We start from the raw sequence: 12,640 nt of genomic DNA on the forward strand, positions 1-12,640 counted from the left end.
GGGGAGAGAGCGGGACAGTGGGATTAGTTTGGGGATTGATACAGGGCTATGGGGAGAGAGCGGGCCAGTGGGATTAGTTTGGGATTTCTTTCAGGGCTATGGGGATATTGCGGGACAGTGGGATTAGTTTGGGGATTGCTACAGGGCTATGGGGAGAGAACGAGACAGTGGGATTATGTTGGGATTGACACAGGGCTATGGGGAGAGAGTGTGGCAGTCGGATTAGATTGAGGATTGATGCAGGGCTATGGTGAGAGAGAGGGGCAGTGGGATTAGTTTGGGTTTGATACAGGGCTATTGGGAGAAAGCGGTGCAGTGGTCTTAGTTTGGGATTGATACAGGGCTATGGGGATAGAGTGGGGCAGTGGGAATAGATTGGGGCTAATACAGGGATATGTGGAGAGAGCGGGGCAGTGGGTTTAGTTTGGGGAATGATACCAGGCTATAGGGAGAGAGAGTGGGGCAGTGGGATTAGTTTGGGAAATAATACAGGGCTATGGGGAGAGAGAGTGGGGCAGTGGGATTAGTTTGGGGATTGATACATGGCAATGGGGAGAGAGCGGGGCAGTGGGATTAGTTTGGGAATTGATACACGGCTATGGGGAGAGAGAGGGTTACTGGTATTAGTTTGGGGGTGATACAGGGCACTGGGGAGATAGCGGGACAGTGGGATTAGTTTGGGATTGATACAGGGCTATGGGGAGAGAGTGGTGCAGTGGGATTAGTTTGGGATTGATACAGGGCTATGGGGAGAAAGTGGTGCAGTGGTCTTAGTTTGGCATTGATACAGTGCTATGGGGAGTGAGTGGGACAGTGGGATTAGTTTTGGGATTGATATAGAGCTATAGGGAGAGTGGGGCATGTGGATTAGTTTGGGATTGACGCAGGGCTATGGGGAAAGAGCATGGTGATGTGATTAGTTTGGGATTGATACAGGGCTATGGGAGAGAGTGGGATTAGTTTGGGGATTGATACAGGGCTATGGGGAGAGAGTGGGGCAGTGGGATTAGTTTGGGGATTGATACAGGGCTATGGGGAGAGAGTGGGGCAGTGGGATTAGTTTGGGGATTGATACAGGGCTGTGGGGAGAGAGTGGGGCAGTGGGATTAGTTGTGTATTGACACAGGGCTATGCGCAGAGTGGGGCAGTTGGATTAGTTTGGGATTGATACAGGGCTATGGGGAGAGAGTGGGCAGTGGGAATAGATTGGGGGATGTTACAGGGCTATGGGGAAAGCGCGGCAAAGTGGATTAGTTTGGAGATTGAAACAGGGCTGTGGGGAGAGAGCGGGGAAGTTGGATTAGTTTGGGGATTGATACAGGGCTATGTAGAGAGAGCGGAGCAGTGGGATTAGTTTGGGGATTGTTACAGTTCTGTGGGGAGAGAGCGGGGAAGTGGGATTAATTTTGGGATTGATACAGAGCTATGGAGAGAAAGTGGGGCAGTTGGATTAGATTGGGGATTGTTACAGGGCTATGGGGAGAGAGCGGGACAGTCGGAATAGATTGGGGGTTAATACAGGGCTATGGGGAGAGAGCGGGACAGAGGGATTAGTTTGGGGATTGATACAGGGCTATGGGCAGAGAGTGGGACAGTGGGATTAGTTTGGGGATTGGTACAGAGCTCTGGGGAGAGTGGGGCATTTGGATTAGTTTGGGATTGATGCAGGGCTATGGGGAAAGTGCAGGGCAATGGGATTAGATTGGGATTTATACAGGGGTATGGGCAGAGTGGGGCAGTTGGATTTGTTTGGGATTGATACAGGACTAGGGGGAGAGTGTGGGGCAGTGGGAATAGATTGGGGGTTAATACAGCGCTATGGGGAGAGAGTGCGTCAGTGGGATTAGTTTGGGGATTGATACAGGGCTGTGGGGAGAGAGAGGGGTACTGGGATTAGTTTGGGGGTGATACAGGGCTCTGGTGAGAGAGCGGGACAGTGGGATTAGTTTGGGATTGATACAGGGCTATGTGGAGAGAGTGGGTCAGTGGGAATAGTTTGGGATTGATACAGGGCTATGGGGATAGAGTGGGGCAGTGGGTATAGATTGGGGGCTAATACAGGGATATGGGGAGAGAGCGGGGCAGTGGGTTTAGTTTGGGGAATGATACCAGGCTATAGGGAGAGAGAGTGGGGCAGTGGGATTAGTTTGGGGAATGATACAGGGCTATGGGGAGAGAGAGTGGGGCAGTGGGATTAGTTTGGGGATTGATACATGCAATGGGGAGAGAGCGGGGCAGTGGGATTAGTTTGGGATTGATACAGGGCTATGGGGAGAGAGAGGGTTACTGGGATTAGTTTGGGGTTGATACAGGGGCACTGGGGAGATAGCGGGACAGTGGGATTAGTTGGGATTGATACAGGGCTATGGGGAGAGAGAGCGGGGCAGTGGGATTAGATTGAGGATTGATACAGGGCAATGGGGAGAAAGCGGTGCAGTGGTCTTAGTTTGGCATTGATACAGTGCTATGGGGAGTGAGTGGGACAGTGGGATTAGTTTGTGTATTGACACAGGGCTATGCGCAGAGTGGGGCAGTTGGATTAGTTTGGGATTGATACAGGGCTATGGGGAGAGAGTGAGACAGTGGGATTAGTTTGGGGATTGATACAGGGCTATGGGGAAAGAGCGGGGCAGTGGGATTAGTTTGGGGATTGATACAGGGCTATGGGGAGAGAGTGGGGCAGTGGGATTAGTTTGGGGATTGATACAGGGGCTATGGGGAGAGAGTGGGGCAGTGGGATTAGATTGAGGATTGATACAGGGCTATGGAGAGAGAGCGGGGTAGTGGGATTAGTTTGAGTTTGATACAGGGCTATGGGGAGAAAGCGGGGCAGTGGGCTCAGTTTGGGATTGATACAGTGCTATGGGGAGTGAGTGGGACAGTGGGATTATTTTTGGGATTGATATAGAGCTATAGGGAGAGTGGGGCATGTGGATTAGTTTGGGATTGACGCAGGGCTATGGGGAAAGAGCATGGTGATGTGATTAGTTTGGGATTGATACAGGGCTATGGTGAAAGAGCATGGCAATGCGATTAGTTTGGGATTGATACAGGGCTATGGGGAGAGAATGGGAGAGTGGGATTAGTTTCTGTATTGACACAGGGCTATGGGCAGAGTGGGGCAGTTGGATTAGTTTGGGATTGATACAGGGCTATGGGGAGAGAGTGGGGCAGTGGAAATAAATTGGTGGATGTTACAAGGCTATGGGGAGAGCGCGGCAAAGTGGATTAGTTTGGAGATTGAAACATGGCTATGGGAAGAGAATGGGACAGAGGGATTGGTTATGGGATTGTTACAGGGCAATGTGGAGAGAGTGGGGAAGTGGGATTAGTTTGGGGATTGATACTGGGCTGAGGGGAGCGAGCGGGGCATTGGGATTAGTTTGGGGATTGATATAGTGCTGTGGGGAGAGAGTGGGTCAGTGGGATTAGTTTGGGGATTGATACAGGGCTATGGAGAGAGAGCGGAGCAGTGGGATTAGTTTGGGGATTGATTCAGGGCTATGGAGAGAGAGCGGAGCAGTGGGATTAGTTTTGGGATTGATACAGAGCTATGGAGAGAAAGTGGGGCTGTTGGATTAGTTTGGGGATTGTTACAGTTCTATGGGGAGAGAGCGGGACAGTCGGAATAGTTTGCGGATCGTTACAGGGCTATGGGGAGAGAGCGGGGCAGTGGCCTTATTTTGGGATTGATACAGGGCTATGGGCAGAGAGTGGGACAGTGGGATTAGATTGGGGATTGATACAGGGCTATGGGGAGAGAGTATGGCAGTGGGATTAGTTTGGGGATTGATACAGGGCTATGTGGAGAGAGTGGGGCAGTGGGATTAGTTTGGGGAATGATACAGGGCTCTGGGGAGAGAGAGTGCGGCAGTGGGACTAGTTTGGGGATTGATACAGGGCTATGTGGTAAGAGTGGGATTGTGGGTTTAGTTTCGGAGAGATACAGTGCTATGGGGAGGGAGCGGGGCAGACGGATTAGATTGGGGATTGATACAGGGCTATGGGGAGAGAGCGGGACAGTGGGATTAGTTTGGGGATTGATACAGGGCTATGGGGAGAGAGCGGGCCAGTGGGATTAGTTTGGGATTTCTTTCAGGGCTATGGGGATATTGCGGGACAGTGGGATTAGTTTGGGGATTGCTACAGGGCTATGGGGAGAGAACGAGACAGTGGGAGTATGTTGGAATTGACACAGGGCTATGGGGAGAGAGTGTGGCAGTCGGATTAGATTGAGGATTGATGCAGGGCTATGGTGAGAGAGAGGGGCAGTGGGATTAGTTTGGGTTTGATACAGGGCTATTGGGAGAAAGCGGTGCAGTGGTCTTAGTTTGGGATTGATACAGTGCTATGGGGAGTGAGTGGGACAGTGGGATTAGTTTTGGGATTGATATAGAGCTATGGGGAGAGTGGGGCATGTGGATTAGTTTGGGATTGACGCAGGGCTATGGGGAAAGAGCATGGCAATGCGATTAGTTTGGGATTGATACAGGGCTATGTGGAGAGAGTGGGGCAGTGGGAATAGATTGGGGTTAATACAGGGCTATGGGGAGAGAGCGGGCGGTGGGATTAGTTTGGAGATTAATACATGGCTATGGAGAGAGAGCGGGGCAGTGGGATTAGTTTGGGGATTGATACAGGGCTATGGAGAGAGCGTGCGTCACTGGGATTAGTTTGGGGATTGTTACAGCGCTATGGAGAGAGCGTGCGTCACTGGGATTAGTTTGGGGTTTGATACAGGGCTATGGGGAGAGAGCGGGGCAGTGGGATTAGTTCGGGATTGATACAGTGCTATGGGGAGAGAGTGGGGCAGTGGGATTAGTTTGGCGAATGATACATGGCTATGGGGAGAGAGAGTGGGGCAGTGGGATTAGTTTGGGGATTGATACATGGCTCTGGGGAGAGAGCTGGACAGTGGATTAGTTTGGGATTGATACAGGGCTATGGGGAGAGAGTGGGGCAGTGGGATTAGTTTGGGATTTCTTACAGGGCTATGGGGAGAGAGTGGGATTAGTTTGGGGATTGACACAGGGCTATGGGGAGAGAGTGGGGCAGTGGGATTAGTTTGGGATTTCTTACAGGGCTATGGGGAGAGAGCGGGACAGTGGGATTAGTTTGGGGATTGCTGCAGGGCTATGGGGAGAGAACGAGGCAGTGGGGTTATGTTGGGATTGACACAGGGCTATGGTTAGAGAGTGGGGCAGTGGGATTAGTTTGGGTTTCATACAGGGCTATGGGGAGAGAGCGGGGCAGTGGGATTAGTTTGGGTTTGATACAGGGCTCTGGGGAGAATGCAGGGCAGTGGGCTCAGTTTGGGATTGATACAGGGCTATGGGGAGTGAGTGGGACAGTGGGATTAGTTTTGTGATTGATATAGAGCTATGGGGAGATTGGGGCATGTTGATTAGTTTGGGATTGATGCAGGGCTATGGGGAAAGAGCAGGCCAATGGGATTAGAGGGGAGAGAGTGGGGCAGTGGGAATAGATTGGTGGATGTTACAGGGCTATGGGGAGAGCGCGGCAAAGTGGATTAGTTTGGGGATTGATACTGGGCTAAGGGGAGCGAGCGGGCCATTGGGATTAGTTTGGGGATTGATACAGGGCTATGGAGAGAAAGCGGAGCAGTGGGATTAGTTTTGGGATTGATACAGGGGTATGGGGAGAGAGTGGGGCAGTGGGATTAGTTTGGGGATTGATACTGGGCTAAGGGGAGCGAGCGGGCCATTGGGATTAGTTTGGGGATTGATACAGGGCTATGGAGAGAGAGCGGAGCAGTGGGATTAGTTTTGGGATTGATACAGGGGTATGGGGAGAGAGTGGGGCAGTGGGATTAGTTTGGGATTGATACAGGGCTATGGGGAGAGAGCGGGGCAGTGGGATTAGTTTGGAGATTGATACAGGGCTATGGAGAGAGCGTGCGTCACTGGGATTAGTTTGGGGATTGATACAGGGCTATGGGGAGAGCGTGCGTCACTGGGATTAGTTTGGGGTTTGATATATTGCTATGGGTAGAGAGTGGGGCAGTGGGATTAGTTTGGGGAATGCTACAGGGCTATGGGGAGAGAGAGTGGGGCAGTGGGATTAGTTTGGGGATTGATACATGGATATGGGGAGAGAGCAGGCAGTGGGATTAGTTTGGGGGTGATACAGGGCTATGGGGAGAGAGAGGGGTACTGGGATTAGTTTGGGGGTGATACAGGGCTCTGGGGTGAGAGCGGGACAGTGGGATTAGTTTGGGATTGATACAGGGCTATGGGGAGAGAGTGGAGCAGTGGGATTAGTTTGGGATTTCTTAAAGGGCTTTGGGGAGAGAACGAGACAGTGGGGTTATTTTGAGATTGACAGAGGGCTATGGGGAGAGAGTGGGGCAGTGGGATTAGATTGAGGATTGATACAGGGCTATGGGGAGAGAGCGGGGCAGTGGGATTAGTTTGGGATTGATACAGGGCTGTGGGGAGAGAGTGGGTCAGTGGGATTGGTTTGGGGATTGATACAGGGCTGTGGGGAGAGAGTGGGTCAGTGGGATTAGTTTGGGGATAGATACAGGTGTATGGGGAGAGAGCTGGGTTTTGTTGGACTGTAATGGGCTGGCACACAGGTAATGGACTGAACGGCCAATTTCTGTGCAGGGGAGACATTTTTTGTGCAATGTTTTAATGATGTTTAACAGATCTCCTTTTCATTGCCCTTTCCAAGTCCCTGTCTTCTGATTTGGAAACATTATTCCACGCCTACAAATGTGCCTCAACAGCCTGTTGAGCTGCCTTGTGAAGTGATCCCTCGCCTGTTTGACTCCGTTCCGTTCCCCCTCGACTAACTGCAGGCTCTCATTCTCCATGTGACCCCGGATTGATAATGTGCCATTGACCTCATCCCGTTTACAGTTGAAGACCAATGTTGGATTGTTGAACTCGATGAGCTGGACACCCAGATCGATATTGAACAAGGGGGTAATTTGGAAATCGATCAGTCAGAGCAGAGAGAGGGGGGATAGAGAATGGGGGAACAGGGATAAAATAGAACAGGTCCAACGACCTCAGAAGCAGCCACCTCCCTCAGTGACTGACGGTCAATGAAGACTGGAATGGGGGGGGCGGTGCAATCAGTAAGTTCACAGAGGGAACTGGGAATATTTATGGAGCAGATGGAGGCGATGGACTGCTGGAGGTTCCTCTTCCCGGGTGAGAAGGAATTCTCATGTTTTTGGCAAGTACGCTGTTCTACACCCGCATCGCATTCTGTGGCGTGGGGAAATCGGTGCTTCCATTGAGTGTAAGAGCGGAATCACAGTCTCCGACCACGCTCCATACTACGTGGTGACAGGTCAGGCCCAATGCCCCACGTGGAGGTTGAACACGGACCTCTTGCCCGACAATGTCCTCTGCGACAAAACAACACGGGCCATAGACGAGTATATTACGAACAAGCGGAACGGGGAGGTCTCACCCTCCACGTTCTGGGAGGCACTGAAGGCTGTGATTAGGGAGAGATTACAGCCTACAAGCGCAGAGACAGGGAAGAGAGGGCGGCCTGGCAGCAACTGATTGACTCCATCCTGGAGGTCCGACAGGAAACACTCCCAGGCCCAGACCGTCGAGCTTCTGGCGGAGAGAAAAAAGCTACAAATGGACCTCAACTTGCTATCCACTAGGAAAGCAGCCCGCCAACTCCGCCAGACACGGGGGACATTCCAAGAACACGGAGACAAAGCCGGCCGCTTGTTGGCTCACCAGCTGAGAAAGCAGGCAGCCACGAGGGAGGTAGCGCAGGTGACGGGTAGCATAGGCGGACTAGTAGCCATCTCTGAACCGCCAGACAGGGGACACGGGGATGAAACAGTTCCTCGATGGATTGGACATGACAACCCGTGGGGTATGTCAGGGGGAGGGGACTGGAAGTATCGGCATTAACTCCAGGTGGGCAGGTAAGGAGCTGGGATCCAGCAGGTAGATTGTTTTTTCTCCAGGTTCCCGGCGGACGTCGACAAAAAATTTGCGATGGCACCGGCCCCGCATCTGCGGGAGATGTTCGCAAACTCGCTGGCAAGGGGCACCTTGCCTCTAACATTAACACAAGCCACGATCTCGCTGATACAAGCCACATAGATCACTGAAAGTTGCCACCAAGGTTGATAGCGTTGTTCAGAAGGCGTACGATATGTTAGCTTTTATTGGTAGAGGGATTGAGTTTTGGAGCCATGAAGTCATGTTGCAGCTGTGCAAAACTTTGGTGCGGCCGCATTTGGAGTATTGCGTGCAGTTCTGGTCACCGCATTATAGGAAGGATGTGGAAGCATTGCAAAGGGTGCAGAGGAGATTTACCAGGATGTTGCCTGGTATGGAGGTAATATCTTATGATGAAAAGTTGAGGGACTTAAGGCTGTTTTCGTTAGAGAGAAGAAGAGCTGACTTAATTGAGGCATACAAGATGATCAGAGAGTTAGATAGGGTGGACAGTGAGAGCCTTTTTCCATGAATGGTGATGGCTAGCACGAGGGGACATAGCTTTAAATTGAGGGGAGATAGATATAGGACAGATGTCAGAGGTAGGTTCTTTACCCAGAGAGTAGTACGGGCGTGGAATGCCCTGCCTGCAACAGTAGTGGACTTGTCAACATTAGGGGCATTTAAATGGTCATTGGATAAACGTATGGATGATAATGGAATAGTGTAGATGGGTTCAGATTGGTTTCACAGGTCGGCACAACATCGAGGGCAGAAGGGTCTGTACTGCGCTGTAATGTTCTATGTTCTATGATACTCAAGAAACACAAAGACCCGACTGAATATGGATCCTACAGACCCATCTCGCTGCTCAATGGAGACGCGAAAATACTCACCAAAGCCCTGGCCAGGTGATTGGACAGCTGTATACCAGAGGACCAGCCGGGTTTTGTCCAGGGTAGACAGTCACCAGCTAACATCAGACTCCTGCTGAACGTGGTCATGACCCCATCCGGGGAGCGAGCACCCGATGTGATCGTCTCCCTGGACGCAGAAAAGGCCTTCGACAGAGTCGAGTGGAAGCACCTCATCGAGGTACTGGAGCGGTTCGGGTTTGGAACAGGGTTCACCTCCTGGGTGAGACTCCTGTACAACGCTCCCACAGCGAGCGTACAGACCAACACCATCAGCTCTAATTACTTGATGCTGCACAGAGGCACACATTCAGCCTAAGCCATTTCAGCAAAACCCACTCTCCTGAGTCCCATTGTTCGAACAAATACATTTGCAATGTAAAGTACAGCCCAAGGCCATGACAACATCATCGCTAGAGTACAGAATCTAAAAGAACTATTGCCCCAACAGTCAAGTCAGCAACAAACCAGTTCAGGCTGCTCGCGATAACAGCGCCGAATCGCATTCCGTAGCTTATACAAGAATATATTTTGGGTTAATGTTGCCTATAAATGAGTGACAACTAACCCTCAAAGCTGGGGCTGTTTAGCACAGGTCTAAATCACTGGCTTTGAAAGCAGACCAAGCAGGCCAGCAGCACGGTTCGATTCCCGTAACAGCCTCCCCGAACAGGTGCCGGAAAGTGGCGACTAGGGGCTTTGCACAGAAGCTTCATTTGAAGCCTACTCGTGACAATGAGTGATTTTCATTCATTTCATTTCATTTTCATTCAATTCAAACTCATTTGATGTTAATCCAAACCAATTAGGATTATATTTGGGGTTTCATTAGATGTCTGAAGACAGATATGATACAGTATAACTGTGAGGTTTCGTTTGGCCATTTTTAGCTGGACTTCTCTCTCTCCGGAATCAATCTATACTTTTACTTTACTATTCGCTATCTTTCATATTTCACTTTCTGACTTGACTTTTAAAGTCATTGTGAGCTGTTTTTCTAAGCAAGGAAATAATTTCTGTAATTCTTTGAAAGTTTCAATTGTCGACAAATTGCCTCTCTGTGAGTCCTAGCTGAATGGATCTATTAGGGAATTAGCCTTTGAAATGACTCTCAATTGTAATCAATAGAAGACAAATAATACGATTCTTACGAATCGTATACGAGAAGTTTTAACTTAAATTTCTACATTGATTTGGTGACTCGCAAAGTGCAGCTGAATCCGCATGGTAGATCTAACAGAAGGGGAGGCAGCGAGCCCAGATAGATCACAGAGTCTTTCTCTACGTGGATGACCTGCTCCTCTATGTCTCGGACATGCAAGGCAGCATGGAAGGGATCATGAAACTCCCAAAACAGTTTGGGGCATTCTCGGGCTACAAACCCAATCTGAGTAAGAGTGAGATCTTCCCGGTAAACCCGCAAGGGGCAGGGGGCAGATCTGGAGGGGTTGCCGATCAAGGAAGCCCAAAATAAATACCGCTACCTGGGGATCCAAATCGCTCACAACTGGACGTGGATCCACAAATGGAACCTGACCAGCCTGGCAGAGGAAGTTAGGACCTGCAGAGGTGGGACGCACTCCCGCTCTCCCAGACGGGGAGGGTGCAGATGATCAAGATGAACGTACTGCCCAGGGTCCTCTTCCTGCTCAGATCCATCCCGATCTACAACCTCAAGACATTCTTCAACACAGTTGACAAATTGTATATTGCGTTTTTCTGCGTGGGGGTGAGGGGAAGGTGGGAAGAAGCCAAGTCACTATACACAGGGACAGAACATCCACTCACACTCTCTTTAAGCATCACAGACCTCAGCGTGGGGGATCCAACAGCATCTCGCAGAGGACTGATTTGTGACGCTGCCTATTCTCCAATTCTCCTCATATTTTAATGGATTTTACAATCAGAGCAAAGGGATATTTCAGCACATTCTTGAACTGCTCTCTGAACTTAGTCTGGGTCACGGCGTAAATAAGAGTGTTGGTGCAGCAGCTCAGGAGCTGCAACATGAACCCCAGCTCTTGCACATAATCAGGTAGAGATATAGTTAGGGTCAAACCCAAGGCATACAACAGTCGGGTGTATATGGAAATCAACATTAACATGGACCATAACAGGATGAAATTCGCTGAGATAATAAACAGTAAAATTATGGATTTCCTTCGACTCTCCATCTCTGGGTCTCTGGGACTCTCTCCACTACTCTGAGCCCGGAGTCTTTGGCGGGCCCTGCTGCTCACTACAATCTGTCTGACGGTGAAAACATTGAGCAGTAGTATCAGGATAAAAGGGATACACGGTGTCAGAATGTGATGGAGGAACTCAATTCCAATCCACACTTCTGAATAGCGAACATCGCCCCCAATAAAGCAAAACCACGGCATGTTCTGAAGTAGATACTGATCTCCGAGCATAAAGTACCAGAAAATGTTCTTCAAAATACTCAGCGCGGCCACTGTGCCCAGAACCACAGATGCCGTTTTCGCGGTGCAGTGTTTATTTTTCAGCTTCGGGCAACAAATGGCCACAAATCGATCGAAGGTGAAAGCGACGGTGAACCAGACAGAACAGTCAGTGATGGCGTAAAGCAGGACGGCGTGCACATTACACACACGGATGGAACTGAGGAAATAGAACTCATTTCTGAAAACAATTGGAATATGCCTCAATATCAGATCGCAGATAATGATGAGAAGATCCCCGGTTGCCATGGCCACAAGGTAGTGAGTGATGCACTTGGAGAGACCGCACTTTCCCTGAGACAGAACGCCAATCGTCACGAGGTTCACTGTGAGGGAGATAAAAAAAATAAGCAGAGGTGCGACAGTTGGTGTCAGAGTGTGGGAGGCTGGTTTGAAATCACAGCGGATTACTGCTCCTGATTACACCCAATCACCTTAGGCCAATCTGAGAGACTCACCGGGAACACCGATTACTGCAAGGAGAGGGTAGTAATAGGCTTCAACAATCTGAAGTATGTAATATAACCGTATGGAAAATGATAATGGGATAAATCCAGAATAATTATTTAGCATATAGTACGCCCAGGAGATATCCCTGACCACTGCTGTAATGTTCCAATCCATTGTTCTCAGATTCTGATCCATTGTTCTAACATTTCAATCTGTTGCTCTCAGACCCTGCTCTCTCCTCTCCCTCTTCCCCGCAGTCAACAATCCCTCTCGGTGTTGGAGCTGCCGGTGACGCTGTCGGCTACGAAATAACAGATTGAAAGGAGCACCTTATTAATAGGAGAGCAAAACCCTCCTGTGACAAGATCTGGGGATCCGTGGGGAATAGGGTTACTCACGGTTGCTAAACAAACAAGTCAGTTTAACCCCTTTTGAACCGATTCTTTCTGCAGCACAATCCAGTGCAATGTTTACCAGGGAATGGATAGGGGTGTGTGAGGGGCAGGAATGGTGAGAACTGAAGAGGGCGCTAGCCACAATATTTCAATCCTCCTTGGACGTGGGGAGCGGTGTGAGAGGGCTGGATGGTGGCAGGTGAGACACTGTGTTTAATGAAAGAGAGATGGATAATTGTTGCAAGGCACGGTTCCACAGCGCCAGGGTCCCAGGTTCCATTCCCGGCTTGGGTCACTGTCTGCGTGGGTTTCCTCCGGGTGCTCCGGTTTACTCCCACAGTCCAAGGACATGCAGGTTAGGTGGATTGGCCATGATCAATTGCCCTTATTGTCCAAAACGATGAGGAGGGGTTATTGGGTTACGGGGATAGGGTGGAAGTGAGGGTTTAAGTGGGACGGTACAGACACGATGGGCC

At 50.2% G+C, this 12,640-nt stretch overlaps 1 protein-coding gene across 1 annotated transcript in view; it reads right to left on the reverse strand.

The window, feature by feature from the left end:
* LOC119954795 (integrin alpha-X-like) overlaps positions 1–11,964 on the reverse strand; it is a 65,592-nt gene extending 53,628 nt beyond the window's left edge. The window contains exons 1-2 of the mRNA XM_038780337.1: positions 11,778–11,964; positions 11,098–11,645 (exon numbers count right to left, since the gene is read on the reverse strand). Coding sequence (XP_038636265.1) covers positions 11,098–11,645; positions 11,778–11,964 — 735 coding nt within the window. The remainder of the gene's footprint in view (positions 1–11,097; positions 11,646–11,777) is intronic.
* Between the last annotated feature and the right edge of the window lie 676 nt (positions 11,965–12,640).

This window comes from Scyliorhinus canicula, chromosome 20 (genome assembly GCF_902713615.1).
Source record: "Scyliorhinus canicula chromosome 20, sScyCan1.1, whole genome shotgun sequence".
Lineage (NCBI taxonomy): Eukaryota > Metazoa > Chordata > Chondrichthyes > Carcharhiniformes > Scyliorhinidae > Scyliorhinus > Scyliorhinus canicula.